Genomic DNA, 18,026 nt, shown 5'->3' with positions numbered 1-18,026 from the left:
TACTTTAAAACTTTTAAAGTTTGAGACAAAAATTCTTCTAAGAATAAAAGCCACTTTTCTCATTGTTGAATTTTTCAAAGATAATCATATTGATTAATTTATGATCTTGTTTCACTTCTAATTAAAAATGCAGTCAATTTAGAGTGTCAAACATATATTTTATTGAAATTAGAGCATTTTAAACTTGAATGGCTTCTAATACTAGCTTTCTGAGGAAAACTGACAAGTTACCATTAAAACGTCTCTAAGAAAGAAAAATTTCTATTTTCAATTGGCCCAATATCTTGTTTTATCAGCAGGGAGTTATCGATCATTACGAATAGATTTTTTTCTCTCCAGAAGGGTAGTATTGGACATCTCCTGGTTACTTTTTCTTTCCTTTCTTTTTTTTCTGTTTGTCAGGAGCTGGGGTCTTCTTCTCTTTCTCCACCCACATGGCAGCTTCCTCAGCAGCCTGAGCTTCCAGCTTTAAGCGCTCGGCTTCCAGCAATTTGTTTCTGTACTCTTCCCGGGTGTTGAAGATCTTCTGTCGGGCTTCATCTAAGGAGTCCTGTTCCAAAGCAAAACCCCAAACAAATAAGTTCCACTGATAAAGGCTTATGCTCCCAGAAAGGAAAGATGAAATTCCTTTACCCTGTCCTTATGCCCATATATTCATATGCAAAATTATTGAAGATGAAAATTAGTATATGGTCTCAAAAGCTTATAAATACACAAAACATAGCAACAAAGGGATTTTAACACTGTATGGCAAATAAATCATTTGTAGGAAAAATAGTCAAAGGTAAAGAAAAGCATACATATTTTGCCAAAGGTATTCTCTGTTTAAATTAGTTCAAATGCAATCTATATGAAATATTAAGAAGCCCTATTTCGCTTGCAAAGTAACTGTGCTCAAGAATTGACTAGTTCCCCACATGTATTCTATCACTGACAAAATATATCTGGACTGTACTTGAGGAAGCTCCAAAGAATATGGCCCAATCCATTGGTTACTTTGTTCTTGTCAGTTTGACTTTCATTCTCACCACTTCAGCAAAACTGTATTCATCAAGGACACCAAGGACTTATATGTAGCTAAAGCCAAGATCATTTATTGTTCTTATTCTTGCTTAACCACACTCTCTTCTCCTGGGTTAACTGACTTCATGTAGCTCCTAAATTGTCCTCTATCTCACCAGCTGCTCCTATTCAGTCACCTTTGCTGCTTTCTCCTTTTCTCCTTCATCTTATAAAGTGGAAGTGGCCACATTGTTTACTATTTCAATAATATAATTAAAGAATAAGGATTAAAGCACAGATGCTAGCCTAAAAAGACCCTTCTAGAAATGACTGCCTTGTCTTCATCCTTGAATGAATCAAGATATTTTCCATGTTTTTTGCAACCAGCTTAATTTTATTGAGATGTTGGAAAAGCTGAATGTCAGAATCAGACTTCCTGAAGTCTTTATGACATACAGTACTGTATCTACCATAATTAAACTGGATTGACTAAACCAAATGCAGAAGTACAAGATGATGAGTTAGGGCCCTTTGTGGGGACATGGATGAACCTAGAAACCATCATTCTCAGCAAACTGACAGGACAGCAGAAGATCAAACACCGCATGTTCTCACTCATAGGCGGGTGTTGAACAATGAGAACACATGGACACAGGGAGGGGAGCACTACACACTGGGGTCAGTTGGGGGGAAATAGGGGAGGGAGGGTGGGGGGGGGGAGGCTGGGGAGAGATAGCAGGGGGAGAAATGCCTGATGTAGGTGATGGGGAGGAAGGCAGCAAATCACACTGCCATGTGTGTTCCTATGCAACAATTTTGCATGTTCTTCACATGTACCCCAAAACCTAAAATGCAATAAAATAAATAAAGGGGGGAAAAAAAAAGAGAGAGAAAGAGACAGAGAAAGAGAATGAGCAGGAGAGAGGCATTTTAAGAAGCTTGTGTAAATCAGTTTAATATACATCAGTAATCCCTTGAGGAAGGAGGACAAAACATACTCATTCTCCTATCTGATAAGAAATATGTTAATGATCATGTTTCTCTTAAAATGGCTTCAGTCAAAGCTAGGGCTATCTCTGTACCTCACATATAAATGAAGGGTCTGAACTCAAAGGTGTCTGAGTTAGTATTTTTTCTCCATTTCCTCTCCATCTGCTGCATTTACTTGACTATTACACACGAAAACCACAAACAGCAATCCTGAAATTCCCTTTTGTTTTCTAATTTAATTTAAATTATTTCCCACAGGATAAATTGAATGTACACAATTTTAATATTCATTTATTGATTTACTGATTCATTTATTAAACAAACTTTTATGAAGCAGACATTCCTCTGAAGCTTTGGGGACACAACAGTGAATATAAACAGAGTATCTATCCACATATAGTCTATATTCTAGCAGAGAACAATAAAAAATGAAAGCATAGTATTTATAATATATCTACATTTTCATATAGCAATAAATAAATTCACATGCAGGATAAGTGCTTTAAAGAAAAAAGGCTAGGCACAGTCACACAAATTTTGAGGGTACTAACTTTGAAAGAGCTGCTAGTGAAAATCTCTCTACTACATGACACTAGATGAGAGATCTCATAAAAGGAAGGTCTCTGGGGAAAGAATATTCCAGGAAGAGAGAGGAGTGAGGTCAAAGGCACAGAGGTGGGAACATGCCTTGCTGTTAGTGGAAAGGCAAAGTCAGCTTGGCAAACGCCAAAGGAGCAAAGGAGGCAAGAACGATCGATAAGAACATCAGAGAGGAAAGCTCTGGAGGTCATAATCAAGATTTTGGCTTTTTCCATAATGAAACGTAAAGCCATTAGGGAAGTGAAATGATTCCACCTTCCTTTTAAATATGCATTGTGATAACCATTAGTGTAATCCACAAAATATTTCTGGTTATCTTCCAGGTACCTGGAAGCAGTGCCCACCCTCTTTATTAGTTTGCTGGGGCTGCTGTAACAAAGAACCACAAGCTGGGTTTAAACAACAGAAATGCATTGCCTCACAGTGCTTGGTGCTACAAGTTTGATATCAAGGTGTCAGCAAGGAAGCTTCCTTTTTTGAAGCTGTACGTGACCATGTGACTTGCTGTGGTCAGTGAAATGTGAGTGCAAATGAATGTGCCATTTCTGGGTAGAAATAGTCACAGCTGATGTGCAAGTCTCCATGTTCTCTTCCCCTATTGTAATAATCATGGTAGAAGTGTCTCTATGGAAGCTCCTTCAGCCTGGGTATCTTGATAAATAGAAGGATGCTCTATTGAAACACATTGGACACAGAGCTAGAATGAGATATACTGTTTTACTGTTTTTAGCCAGAGTTGGCAAACTAAGGCCTGTAAAGTAAATCTGCCTTATTTCTTGTTTTTCGAAGTACAGTTTCATTTATTTTAGTATTCTCCTATTTATTTAGGTATTATCTGTGATTTTTGTGTAAAAAATGGCAATGTTGAGTAAATGCAACATAAATACTTACTGTTTGGCCCTTTATAGTACATAAGTTTGCCAAACACTATGTTAGGCCACTGTGACATTGGGGTTTTTGTTAGCATACGATAAACCTAGTTTGTCTTAATCGGTACAATTGTTTTGGTGGCAAAGCGGAGGCTACTTTGTGGAGGGGCAAAGACAGAAGCAGTTAGATCAGCACCTGGGCTGTAGCCATCCTCTGAATAAGAATGACAGGTTGGGCTAGGGTGGTGGGAACAGAGATAGTGAGAAATCATCAGATTTTGGATATATTTTCAAAGTTAAGTTGAGAGGTTCTGACAATGGATCATCAGTGAGGGGTGAGAGAAGTCAAAGATGTCTCCACAGTCTCTGCTAGAGCAAGTTAAAGAATGCAAATGATATTGACTGAGATGGAAGATCTTGGTGTGGTGACATGTTTGTGCTGAGATGGGAAGGAGGGCAAGCATTCTTGAGTTTGGATTTAGAGCGGTTCTGTTTGAGATGCCTATTGGACAAACAAGAAGAGATGTCAAATGGGCACGTTCCTCACATGGGCCATCACTGAAAATGACAGTCTCACCATAGCTAAAATAGGATGTCCTATAGGCTTTAGTGTCTTTTGGAATGTGTAGGGGTGTGTGTGTGTGTGTGTGTGTGTGTGTGTGTGTGTGTGTTGAAGGGAAGAAGGAGAAAAAAAAATTCTCATTATCCACATTATCCATAGCGGGAAGTTCTCCATATACATTTATTGAATTTCCCATTTTCTAGTATGATACTTCCATTTTCAACAAAGTATAGTCTTCCACAATGTAGAAATCCTTTTTTTATTTGTTGCCATCTCTAACTAAAGGTTATCTATTCTTCTGCTAGGGTGAAGGGATGACAATAATCTGGATGCAAAAAGTGGAAGTGTTGATTTGCGATCCCTAAATAGCCTTAAGATGAACAAACCCAACGATTTTCATCTTCCTCCTACTTCACTTTTACTTCCCATCATATCTAGTGACACCACTTGCTGAGTCTTTTGGGGATTCTGTAAGAATTGTATGGAGCAAACTGGCTTGTTAAGATCACCCAGCCACGGTTAAGAATTGCTATTTTTCTTAGACTATATTATAAAAACTATTCTTTTTTAAGTCTTGCAAGAGTTTTTATAAAATCATTACAAATGCAAATGTATAAAATGCAACAATATGGTAAAAGGTGAAATCTATTAGATATAATTTTAAAATATACTAGTTTAACTCAAGTGCTATAGATGACAAAGTCTTATTGAAAAATATTTGCAAAGATGTAAGTGATAGGCAAAGTTACACAGTTTATTAACAGTCTACCTTATATCTACCTTATATTAATATAAGGTTTAAGTCTACCTTAAACCTCTAGTCTCTCAGGCTCTCAATTCAGTCCTCCCAATCACCTAGCTACGACTGTGTTAAATTACTCCTCTGTCTTGGTCATACTTTTTATTCCACACTCATCCCCATCCCCACATTTACATATCTTCTCATCAATCTTTTTTATAATATTGATTTATGCAGGGGAAAATGTTCATATTTGTACATTCAGTACTTCTCACGAGTAATTAATTCTGCAAAATTTCTATGGAAATACCAAATGTTTCCAGTCAAAAGAACTCACACAAAAGTTTGATTTAAACTTTTTTTGTAAATGAGCATATGCTCTAAAATTTTTTCCATTTTCTTTATATTTGAAATTATTTAAGAAGTCGTGTACCTACAGTAATACATATGCTACTGTAAATAAATAATATTGGCACTGGTCATTAATAAAACTTCAAAACTAAATGCCATTAGAGCATTTCTTCTCAAACTCAGTGATTACTTCATAGGGACCCACAAGGAGATTCATAACCTAGATTAATAAATTATTTTAAATGTAAAATTACATAGACAAAGTTTTTCAGAATGTTGTAAATGTTATAAACCTTAACATTTATAGATAAAACATCTAGAATTACCAGATATTTATATCAGTTCTTCATATTTTATGAGTATATTGATTTTTAATATCAGTTGTAGAATATTAAGGATATTTATAAAAAGTATTACTTCCATCATAGCAAACCTCCATGGCATGTATATACCTACGTAAAATCCTGCACCATCTGCACATGTACTCCAGAACTTAAAAAAAAAAAAAAAAAAAAACCTTCCCACTGTCAGTTTAGAATTTGTGAGTCTCAAGTCAGTTAATATGATCTTCATCCAGTTATTTTTCCAACTTGAACAAATAATTGTGTTGTCTTCTCTCCTATGCTTCCCATCTTTGAGAACAGACTCGCAATACTGCATTTTAGGGAATTTTAGATAGGGAGTGTGATGAGATGTGTAGATTCAATTTGTGATGTTTTCCTAGACATTGTGAATCACAGGAACCTGTGTTTTCAAGACCTATCTCTATACAAGTATGACTTAATTATATAATTTCTTTTTAATATGATGAAAGAATTTGCCAACTATAATTTCTGTATGTACTCTTAGACTCACCCGCATTTCCTTATACATATCCAGGACTTCATCCTTCAACTTTAACCGCTCTTCTTGGTCAATGTTTCTAATGCTAAGGACTCTAGTCCTATACTGTCGAAACTGATGAATTTCTTCTGCCTTTTGCATTGCCCGCTGCTGATTCAGTTCATCCGTTTGCAGCAGAGGATCTGCATCTGTTTTCCTTGATACAAAATTATCAAGAGATACAAATTTCATTTGGGAACTCTGGAATAAGCTTAGACTACAAATAATTTCAAATCATATCAACAGTATGGTGGTCTGAGTCAAATAAAACATTAGAGATAGAAAAAAAAATGGTTACTTTCTAGATATGCTATGCTCCATTTATTGAGTTGCTGATATTTTAGGAAAATATTTTGGAGAATATCAGTAAATTTGGATTCACCACTTGATGAGGTGATTGTGAAATTTGTGTTCAAAACTATGAGAATATTGTGTAGGGTTTCCTTTTGAATTTATGTAGCTAAATAATTTTGACAATGTTTTCAAACTTATAAATATGCTTATAAATATGCTTAATATATCTCTATTAATCCTATCATCTAGTTATCAAAATTGAATCTAATTAAATAATGGCAGCAGGTGTGATGGGAATTTTATGTAGGTCATCTCACCTTAATCAGCCCTCAAATTAAACCTTTACAGAAAACATTTAAATATTTTAATAATTGACTTAAAACATTGGCATATTTGAGATTTAAAATTATGTACTTCTAAAAGTTTAGACACATTGAGGGTATATTAAGCATTTAATTTCAAATTTTCAGTCATTTAGCAACTGCATATTGTCAATGTTTCCAAAATTCCATGAACACAGTTGTCTGCATTAATCATGTTTATGAAAACTTACCGTACATATTGGCTTAAATCCATAAATTCTAGTGCTTTCCGAATAAGTCGTGGAGATGTTTCCAAAATTGTTGGAGATCGTGAACGAGGTCCCATTTCTTTGGAGGAAAAAAAAAAACCACACACACAACAAAAAGAACTTTAAAAAATAATCAATAATGACTAAATGAATATATCTCATTTTAATTGAAAATAATATTTTCTGTTGAAAAACAACCATTGATTAGACTTGTCTTATTTAATATAATGTTAATAATATATAATTATATGTTTATATTTTATGTTTATCCTCTAGCTGGTGTTACCATGCTTTTAGTTAAATGAAGGAGATGACAAAATTAAAAAATTAACAAAATGCTATTCTATTCACAGTTAGATGAAGGAGGAGTAGTCTCCACTAATAAGAACAATTCTTACGTTAAGTTACAAAATTTCATTACAAGTTAAATGGCCCAGACTGGGCTATGCCTGAATGCTACACCAAGTACTACTGGGGTTAGGATATAAACAGATTTTTTACGTATTTATACTGAAATACTGAAAACAGTATTTTACCTTCAATAAACTTACAGCCCAGTAGAGCAGGCAATATATAAAAGATAAACACTGAAAATCAAATTAGCAGCTTTTAATCCATAGACCAACAGTGAGCCCACAAGAACAGATTTCAGAGACTGCAGAGTCTAGGTTATTAACTTTTCAGCATTTCTAGACCACTGATTTTTTTAAAAAAACTCATACTGAAGTATAATTTACATATATAAAATTCAACCATTTTAGGGGTCTAATTCAATACTTCTTTGTAAATTTACCAAGTTGTGTGACTATTGACAAAATCGAGTTTTAAAGCATTTTATCATGCAAATAAGATCTCTCTTGTGTTCTTTAATAGTTACTTTGTATTCTCACCACACACTCTGGTCAATCATTAATCTATTTATGTCTCTATAGATTTCTCTTTCCTGGACATTTCATGTCAGTAGGAGTGGATTACTGGGTCATATGGTAAAATTATTTGAATCTTAGAGAAACTGTCAAACCATGGTGTTTTGATCATTATTTTTAACTTTATGACCAATTCTGAAATTACAGAGTAAAAATCTCTTCATTTGGTTCATTTAAAAAAAAGAGTTTATTTTTAAAAGCAGTTTTAGGGCCAGGTACATTGGCTCACGCCTGTAATCCCAGCACTTTGGGAGGTTGAGGCTGGTGGATCACAAGGTCAGAAGTTCAAGACCAGCCTGGCCAAGATGGTGAAACCCCATCTCTACTAGAAATACAAAAATTAGCTGGGCGTCATGGCAGGCACCTGTAATCCCAGCTACTCAGGAGGCTGAGGCAGAAGAATCACTTGAACCTGGGTGGCAGAGGTTGCAGTGAGCTGAGATCATGCCACTGCACTCCAGCCTGGGTGACAGAGTGAGACTGCATATCAAAAAAAAAAAAAAAAAAAAAAGAAAAAAAAAAGAAAAAGATAAAAAAAAAAAAAAAAAAAAAAAAAAAGCAAAAAGCAGTTTTAGGTTCAAGGTTCACAGTAAAATTGAAAAGAAAGTACATACAAAGATATCCCATATCCCCCTTCCTTGTACACACACATAGCCTCCCCGATTATCAACATCCCCCACCAGAGTGGTACATATATTACACAATCACACCATCTGCAAACAAATAGTTTTCTTTCTTTCTTCCCAATCAGTACATCTTTTTGGTTCATTTTCTTGTCTTATTGTACTTTTTAGGAGTTCTTTTGCATATTGAAAAAGAGTAGTAAGAGAGGACATCTTTGGCTTGCTCCTGATCTTAGCAGGAAAGCTTCTAGATCCTCACTTTTTTTTTTTTTTTTTTTTTTTTTTGAGACAGAGTATTGCTCTCATTGCCAGGGTGGAGAGCAGTGGCGTGGTCTCGGCTCACTGCAACCTCTGCCTCCCGGGTTCAAGCAATTGTCCTGCCTCAGCCTCCCGCGTAGCTGGGACTACAGGCACGTGCCACCATGCCCAGCTAACTTTTGTATTTTTAGTAGATACGGGGCTTCACCTTGTTGGCCAGGATAGTCTCCACCTCTTGACCTCCTGGTCCACCTGCCTCGGCCTCCCGAGTGCTGGGATTACAGGCATGAGCCACCGTGCCAGGCCCTGATCCTCACCATTAATATGATGTTAGCCATAGTTTGTTTGTTTGTTTGTTTGTTTTGTAGAAAGTCTTTATCAGGTTGAATAAGTTTCCCTCCCACTTGGATATTATTTTTCAAAATAATTTTGGCCATTCCTGGTTTTTTGCATTTCCATATAAGTTTTGGGATTAGCATGTCAAATTCTGTAAAACGTGTACTATGATTTTGATAGAGATTACACTGAATTTATAGATCAATTTGAGGGGTATCACTATCTGAACAATATTAGGTTTTCTAGTCCAAAGTATAAACAATCTCTTTAGATAATTAAAAATTTCCTTTAGTGATGTTTTGTAGTTTTCTATACATAAATTCTGTACTTGGTTAAATTTATTTCCATGTATTTATTATTGGTGCTGTTGTAAATAAAACTGTCTTCTCAATTTCAATTTTGGTTGTTCATCAGTAATATGTAGAAATAAAAATGATTTATGTTTACTAACCTTACATCATGTGACCCTGCCAAACTCACTCATTTTTTTTTTCTGATTCCTTAGAATTTTAGTATATAGGATAGTGTTGTCTGAGAATACAGTTTTACTTCTTCATTTCTAAGATTGATATGTTTTATTTCTCTTTCTTGATTGAACTAGCAAGAACCTCCATTAAAATGTTGAATGTTAAGTGGTGACAGTAAACATGCTGCCTTGTTCTTGATCTTAGGCTGAAATTATTCAGTTGTTCACCAGTAAATATGATATTTACTTTAGGTTTCTCATAAATATCCTGTATCAGTCTAAGGAAATCCCCTTGTATTACCAGTTTGTGAGTTTTCTTTCTTCTTTTCCTTCTACTGTGTGTGCAATTTGTCATACACGTTTGGACATTATAAGCCCAATAATAGAGTTTTATAATAATTATTTGTTAAATAAGTAAAAAATGGAAAATCTTTTTATGCTGTCTTCTAAAATTTACCTACATAATTACTTTTCTTTGTGGATGTAAGCTGCCTTTGGGTGTTACCCTCTTTCAGCCTGAAGGACTTCCTTTAGTATTTGTTTTAAGGCAGAGCATCTGGAAACAAATTATCAAGCAAGCACAAACTAGTGCTTGTTTATTGTGAACGTGTTTAAATTTGCCTTAATTTTTATGAATTTTCTTCATTTCCTTTGTTTTCTCTTAAAAAATTTTTTTATTCCTTCTTATTTCTTTAGGCCTACTTTATTACTTTCTCTCCAATTTGGCTTTTATTTTCACTGCTGAATCTCTAGCTGTTTAGTTGTTTATTTTCAGTAGGTTTTTTTTGGAACAGGTAATGTTTGTTTACATGGATGAATTCTTTAGTGGTGATTTCTGAGATTTTGGTGCACCATCACCTGAGCTATGTACACTGTACCCGATGTGTATATATACCATATATACCACATTTATATGTATATATACACACACACACACATCTATGTATATATATGTGTATATACATATATCACATTTTCTTTATCTACTCATTGGTTGGTTGATGGGCATTTGGGCTGATTCCGTATTTTGCGGTTGTGAATTGTACTGCTATAAACATGTGTGTAGTAGTATATTTTTCATATGGTGACTTCTTTTCCTTTGGGTAGAGTAGTGGGATTGCTGGATTAAGCGGTAGATCTACTTTTATCTCTTTAAGGAATCCCCACACACTGTTTCCATGTTGGTTGTATGAGCTTACATTCCCACCAGCAATGTAAAAGAGTTTCCTTTTCACCATGTCCATATCCACATCTATTATTTTTTGGTTTTTTGATTGTGCCATTCTTGCAGGAATAAGGTGGTATTACATTGTGGTTTTGATTCGCATTTACCTAATAATTAATAATGTTGAGCATTTTTTTCATATGTTTCTTGGCCATTTGTGTATCTTACTTTGAAAATTGTCATTCATGAACTTAGCCCACTTTTTGATGGGGTTATTTGTTTTTTATTTTCTTGCTGATTTGTTTGAGTTCCTTGTAGATTCTGTATATCAGTCCTTTATCAAATGCATAGTTTGGGAAGAATTTCTCCCACTTTGTGGGTTGTCTGTTTACTCTGTTGATTATTTCTTTTGCTGTGCAGAAGCTTTTTAGTTTAATGAAGTCCCATCTACTTATCTTTGTTTTTGTTGCATTTGCTTTTGGGTTCTTGGTCATGAGTCTTTGCCTAAGCCAATATCTAGAAGGGTTTTTCTGATGTTATCTTCTGGAATCTTTGTGGTGCCTGGCCTTAGATTTAAGTCTTTGATCCATCTTGAGTTGATTTTCATATAAGATGAGAGAGGAGGATCCAGTTTCCTTCTTCTACATGTGGCTTGCCAATTATCCCAGCACCATTTGTTGAATAGCATGTCTTTTCCCCATTTTCTGTTTTGTTTGCTTTTTGAAGATCAGATGATTATAAGTAATTGACTTTATTTCTGGGTTCTTATTGTGTTCCATTGTCTACATGCCTGTTTTTATGCAAGTGCCATGCTGTTTTGGTAAATATAGCCTTATAGTATTATTTGAAGTTGGGCAATGTGATGCCTCCAGATTTGTTCTTTTTGCTTAGTTTTGCTTTGGCTAAGCAGATTGGTGATGCTTTGGCTATGCAGGCTCTTTTTTGGTTCCAAATTAATTTTAGGAGTGTTTTTTCCAGTTCTGTGAAGAATTTTGATGGGAATCACATTGAATTTGTAGATTGCTTTAGGCAGTATGGTCATTTTGACAATATTGATTCTACCCATCCATGAGCATGGGACATGTTTCCATTTCTTTCTGTCATCTATGATTTCTTCCAGCAGCGTTTTGTAGTTTTCTTTGTAGAGCTCTGTCACCTCCTTGGTTAGGTATATTCCTAAGTTTTTCTTTTCTTGGCAGCTCTTGTGAAAAGAATTGAGTGCTTGATTTGCTTCTCAGCTTGGTTGCTACCATTATATATAAGTGTTGCTCATTTGTGCACATTGATTTGTATCCCGAAACTTTACTGAATTCATTTATCAGATCTGGGAGCTTTTTGGACGAGTCTTTAGGGTTTTCTGGGTGTATGATCATGTCATCAGCAAACAGTGACAGTTTGGCTTTCATGGTACACATGTACCACATTTTCTTTATCCAGTCTGCAACTGATGGGCACTTAGATTGCTTCCATGTCTTTGCTATTGTAGTGTTGCAATGAACATTCACAGGCTTGTGTCTTTATGGTAAAATGATTTATATTTCTCTGGGTGTATACTCAGCAATGGGATTGCTAGATCAAATGGTTGAACTAATTTTGCTTCTTTCTAAGATATACTTTTTTGCTCCCTGGGTTCAAAACAAGTAGAAAAATAAAGAGTAAGATTATACTATTGATCTAGGTTTAATCAGAGGATGTAGCTTGATGTGAGAGACAAATGGGCTATAATCACCGGAGCTGAGTGACTCTTCCAGCACAGTCTTGGTAGTGTTCTCTGAACTGAGGGAGGAGCAGTGCTTCCATGGGTACCCTTAGTTTATTCTCTCCAAATGCATTAATAGGACATTTAGTTCTCTTTAAGACAGAAGGAGTTAAGAGTTACTTAAGAATTATCCTTCCTCGTGGGAACCAGGAGTGTGGAAAGGCATTTTCCTTTGATCAGGGAATTAGGTTCAGTTTAGTGAACAGATATGAATCCATATGGAAATGAATCAAGTCAGGGTTACTTGTGCACCACTGAAAACTACTCTTTTCAACGTTTAAAATTTGCTATTAAAGTTTGTTATTAGAGATAAAAAGAAAATCTGTCATGTAGCATGCTACAGATAACACACAAAAAATCTGTGTTTAACAACAAGTGTATGTGTGAATGCTGGCAGTTTATTTTTTAGCATTTGTAGACAAAGCCTATACACAGAAAAAATATAAATGTGAATTTGGGGGTGGAGTTTTGCCCACTTTTATCTTTTGGCTAAAGTATTTAGTAATCAGGTCGTTGAGCAAATTCCCAACTGTGTTAAGTAAAATGAAAATCTGTAAACCCAAATGACATCTTTTTCCACTTTTATAGCCCTAGCTGTCACTTATGTTTAAGTTAAATTTTTTCCACAATTTTTATTTGAAAATACATGTTTATTGTACAAATGACAGCATTACTTACTAATGTTTTCCTTTCGCGTGCTCTGCTCTTCCTTCCCTGGTGAAGATGCTGCTCCACTTTCGCTGCTTGTGGATTTTGCCAGATCCTTCAAGGTCTTGGTCAATTGCCACTTCTTCCACACTGCACTCCCTGATCCTGTTTGTGGCTCTGAACCTGCAGAATTCTTTGAGTCTGGCTCTTTTACACCACTTGCAGGCATTTCTATGACAACATCACATGTGCATTACTGAAAAAGCTTGCATTCCATGAAATCGCATGCAAAAAGTAACAGGGCTTGATGATTGGAGCACAGATTTAGAGCAGATGATTCAAAAGCTCTGTAACTTCTAACCAGAGTACCAGTCAAAGTGACTGTCACCCTAGAAGGGTGACCCAAGCAGGAAGTGTGTCTGGAAACTGCCTCCATATATTAAAATGCCACATAAAAATCAAGGCTTTTAGAAGTTGGGATGATATAAATGGAAATGGGATATTCAAATTATTGGGGCTGCTGTGAAGGTGGGCCCTGGAGGAAGTACAACCAGCTCTACGCTGAGAATGGTTCGTAATAGATGGGGTGTTCCTCTCTGTGGGGGGATCCCTATATGCAAATATTTATTTAAAATTGTCTTAAAATAGAGCTGAACAGAACTCTTCCTTGTGAAGTCATAAAGCTGGGAAGTCTTTTCTTGATACTCTGATTCTATTCAGTGCTCCAGATCCCTAGCCTAGGAAAAACTGTGTACAACCTACCACAATTTCCACATTATATGTAGACATTATTTTCCTATATCTCAATTGCAGGTGACCAAATTCATGTTATATTCTGCACTGAATGAAAGGTGGCAATAGGAAAGGACTTAAAAGCATGAAGAAATGTTGAAATAAAAGGCAGATATTCAGTAGTCAAAGGTCGATTCCTTAAAAGTATTATTAAAGTTGATGCATCCCTAGAGCAAGACTGATTGAAAAAAAAAAAAAAAAGAGGTAAAACGGAAACTTATTCTGGTAAGTTGAACTTACATAAAATAAACACATTTCCTATAAAATGCAGTTTACTATCCCAGACACAGTAAGAAATAAAACAATTAAATAGTGAGACATACAGGGTACATATGAGTCTAAAATGAAGTTCAAGAATAGGCGAAATTTTTTGATGGTGATGGCGGTCGAGCTAGTTGTTACCTTGAGGGAGGAAATGACTTGGAAACAAATGAGGACTTTCAGTATGTGGAGTTTCCTATCTTGATTTATACCGTGGCTACTGAGTGTATTCACAGGCAAAAATTAATCGAGCTGTAGAGTTAAAATTTGTCCCTTTTATTGTGTGTATGTTCTATGACAGGGTGAGGCTCTCTGAGCCCTGTTCTCAACTAGGCCTTGTCCTTGGCCTGCTGACCCCAGGTTTAGTAAAAAAAAAATCCTGCTAAGTCAGTTTATCCAGAATCCTTCGACCCTTGAAATCTAATCAAGTTCCTCTTTCCTGACCCTTGATACCTAACCAAGTTCCTCTTATAATTTATCATCTACGCCTTCACCTGGACTGTTGGTTTAAAATCCCCATATGTTCCTGTTACATCTACACTTGAATTCGATCTCTCCTATACTTCAATAGTCTGGAATTAAGTCTTTTGGACATTTTTAATGTATCCAGTATATTTTTACACATACATTAAAACAAAATATAAAAAATAATAATACATCTACAGCCTAAAGGACAAGAACGGAATCCTATTCCCTTTCGTTTTCCTTGTATTACATTAGAATCAATCAGAGGAGTAGTGAGGACTTGAAGAGTTAGACATATTTCAAATCCTAACTTCATCACTTTTGAGATGTATGACTTAGGAAGAATAAGATGGCTCTCTGAGCTTTGGTCTCTTTATCTCCAAAATGGGAAGAGTAAGTAACACATGCCTCATAGTTGCTATAGGTTAAAGTGAAATAATAAATGTAAAATGCTTTGCCTATCCCAGGATAACAGACTTAGGATGGTATTTGCTATTCACATGTTCATATGAACAGTTAAGAGATATTATGTTTATAACAACTATTGAATTACATTGCTGAATATATTAAAATGTAAAAGCATGATTTAGGATGTGAATGCCTTCTGCCTCCAAGAACACGCCAGTGTGGTGATAGACGCAGTCAGTCAAGTAGCTGAGAGAAGACGCCGGTATCCTGAAGGGGCTGTCTGCAGGCTAATTCTGTCTCTGGCTCTGAACTTAGAATATTACTGAGGGTTTCTGGTGCCTGCGTCCTTATTGATAAATTAGAATAATATTATAACATATACTTAAATGGGTTGATATGAGTATGACTTATTATTTATGATTATTAGAAAGTACAAGATTTATAGTAGTAGACCTACCTTCAAGTTTTATACTGCTACTTTCTAACTAGGTTGCATCATTCTTTCTGGTTTTATCATTTCTTAAGTGGAGAAAATCACATCTACTTGCACAGTGTGTACGGGGTGGGGAGATGTAGGTCTTAAATGGGAAATGTGTGAAAGTGATTTGAAGTGGAAGCACTGTTCATATAGTTATCTGAAATTGTGTGACCTTTTATAATCCCCAAGAAAAGAGATTCTGAGATGTCTCCTTTTTGCCAAACACAGCCCACTGATTATTTGTTAAGAAGTGCAAGTCACATCTCTGTGCTCCGAGGTGGCTGGGGCAGGATTCACTGACCTTCTTCCGTTGGTTTAGTTTGGCTTGCAGATATAGGCGGACTCTCAGCATCAGATGCTTTCTTAATGAACCCGCTAAGGTAATGCAAACGAGCCTGAGAAGCCTAAAGAACAAGCATGCACAGCTTTTTAAAAGCTCTTCAAAAGCAACAACCAGTACGGGTAATACATATAAATAGTATTCAATCAAAAAAGAAACAGGAAAATGTGAATTAAATAGGGCAGTCTAAATGAAGCAGGCCAGCTCTTCATTATCAGATAAATTCTGAATCATCCATAATTTTGACAGTTATTTTTGAGAATGGATGAATAGGCAGCTGTAGAAAGAACACATTTCTGGGCGTACTGTCTTAGATGCAGTGGCTCCTGAATCTTTTTCACCTGCCCCAATAACCCTGAACTGTGTCATGAAGCACTTAAATAGTAATAGTGTCACTATGGCAATCACTCTTACAGCAAATAGAAAGGGGAGAAAGAGACTAGGTGTGTGTATTCCACAAGGGGGCAGCACATGGTTATTAATCCATCTAAGGCTGTGCAAAGTTTAGTAAAACACATGCTAAACATTTAGATGCTTTCTTATTTAGGGGTGTTGAAGGCAGATGTGCAGATTGCCAGGGCTATGTGAAAGAATGAGGTAATCCATAGTTTGGGCCTATAAGTGGGAAGGTAACATTTTACAATGTGTCCAAAGGTGGTCTTAACATATGGTTATTCAATGTCTGTCTGATAACATTTCAGGTACCATTACTAAAGGACAGATTCTATGGTTTTACCAGCATGAAAACTTTTTTTCAGAGCATGCCTAAGGAGGAAAAGTAAAAGATGACGGCTTTTCGAAGTCAAGTGACCTTGATTGCTCTTCCTGGCTCAGTTGTCTCCCAGGCTTGTTTCATGGCTCGGATTTCATCTGCCCGTTCTGTATCCTTTTTCACTTCAAATAATTCTGATTCATTGTGTTCAGTGACCAGCCTCAAAATCCAATAGGGTTTATTTGGGTCTTCTTGTTGAGAGTGAACAGTGGATGATGTCTGATAAAATAAAATAAAAACTCTTGGGTTGCATGCTTTCCTCCTTTCAAAAGGGTCTAGATTTTACCTTATGATATATAATTCCACTATTAGGTATTTATTAGAGATAAATGAAAAATATATATATTTATAAAAGACTTGTACAAAAATGTTCATTGTAGTCTTATTCATAATAATACACACAAGAAACCAACATACATGTCTATCAATCAAGGAATGGCTAAACAAATTGTAATATAGCCATATAATTGGAAACTGCTTAATATTTAAAAGTAATAAGCTACTGACATATACCACAGGCAGATATTATGCTTAGATAAAGAAGTTGAGCACAAAAGGGTACATCATCTTGCATGTCATTTTTATGAAATTCCAGAGCAATTTAGGCAAAGCTAATCTGTGGTGACTGAAAGATCAGTTGTTACCAGATGAGATGTAAGAATTAGAAAATTGAATGCAAGGAAGTTTGAGATAATTCCTGAGCTTATGGAAATAATCTATAATTTATATCTTGATAGGGGCATGGATTACATGGTGAATACATGTATCGAAAACACTGAATTTTACAGCTGCAATTTGTGCATTTCACTGTATGCAAATTTTCCTTAAAAACTATATACATTAAATTCTAAATTGTACTTATGCTCACTCATAGCATCTCTTCACCAAAATGAGAGCAGGATAGTTGATCATTTCCCGGTCTGTATGTACTTGTTATATATTCATTACGAACATTAACAACATTTTAATGTCTCATGGGGTCACCTGCATGGACCATAGGCTGGGAGACAACTTTTACATAGGTGAGGCTCATAGGTGGCAACTGGGCAGGAAGAGAGGCTTGAAACTAATGTGGTTACATAGCACTTTACATAAGGTTGAGACTATGTCAATTATCACTGATCAATAATGCAGTTGGGGAAGAGGGGATTGGTATAACCACTGAATAGTGTCCACCTGCCGTTTGGTTTCAGTGTTACCAAAATGACCTTGCTTTCTACAGTATTTCCCTAATATTCTGGTGAGACTCGACCTTCACAAGTGGAAATTATTTTATTCCCTCCTTTTAACACAGAGTACATTAGTTTTTATAATTTTTTAAATTGCTTAATAAATGAGTTTATCAGAAACTTTTCTGGGATCAAATCTTGATCAGGAAAGGGAACGCTGTGAAGATACTAAGGGAGGTTTTCTTGTAGGAATCTATGGATTGGGTTAATCTTACTTTACTTCCAAGGATAGACTTCAGC

At 35.6% G+C, this 18,026-nt stretch overlaps 1 protein-coding gene across 1 annotated transcript in view; it reads right to left on the bottom strand.

The window, feature by feature from the left end:
• Positions 1 to 151: 151 nt before the first annotated feature.
• The window catches only part of ADGB (androglobin), a 215,590-nt gene continuing 197,715 nt past the window's right edge, over positions 152 to 18,026 (bottom strand). Inside the window, exons 31-36 of the mRNA XM_037729497.1 lie at positions 16,597 to 16,776; positions 15,747 to 15,849; positions 13,072 to 13,272; positions 6,843 to 6,939; positions 5,969 to 6,152; positions 152 to 550 (exon numbers count right to left, since the gene is read on the bottom strand). Coding sequence (XP_037585425.1) covers positions 365 to 550; positions 5,969 to 6,152; positions 6,843 to 6,939; positions 13,072 to 13,272; positions 15,747 to 15,849; positions 16,597 to 16,776 — 951 coding nt within the window. The 3' untranslated portion in view covers positions 152 to 364. The remainder of the gene's footprint in view (positions 551 to 5,968; positions 6,153 to 6,842; positions 6,940 to 13,071; positions 13,273 to 15,746; positions 15,850 to 16,596; positions 16,777 to 18,026) is intronic.

Source organism: Cebus imitator, unplaced genomic scaffold (assembly GCF_001604975.1).
Source record: "Cebus imitator isolate Cc_AM_T3 unplaced genomic scaffold, Cebus_imitator-1.0 Scaffold307, whole genome shotgun sequence".
NCBI lineage: Eukaryota > Metazoa > Chordata > Mammalia > Primates > Cebidae > Cebus > Cebus imitator.
Note: the sequence above shows the minus strand (reverse complement) of the source record. Positions and strands in the feature narration are given on the sequence as shown.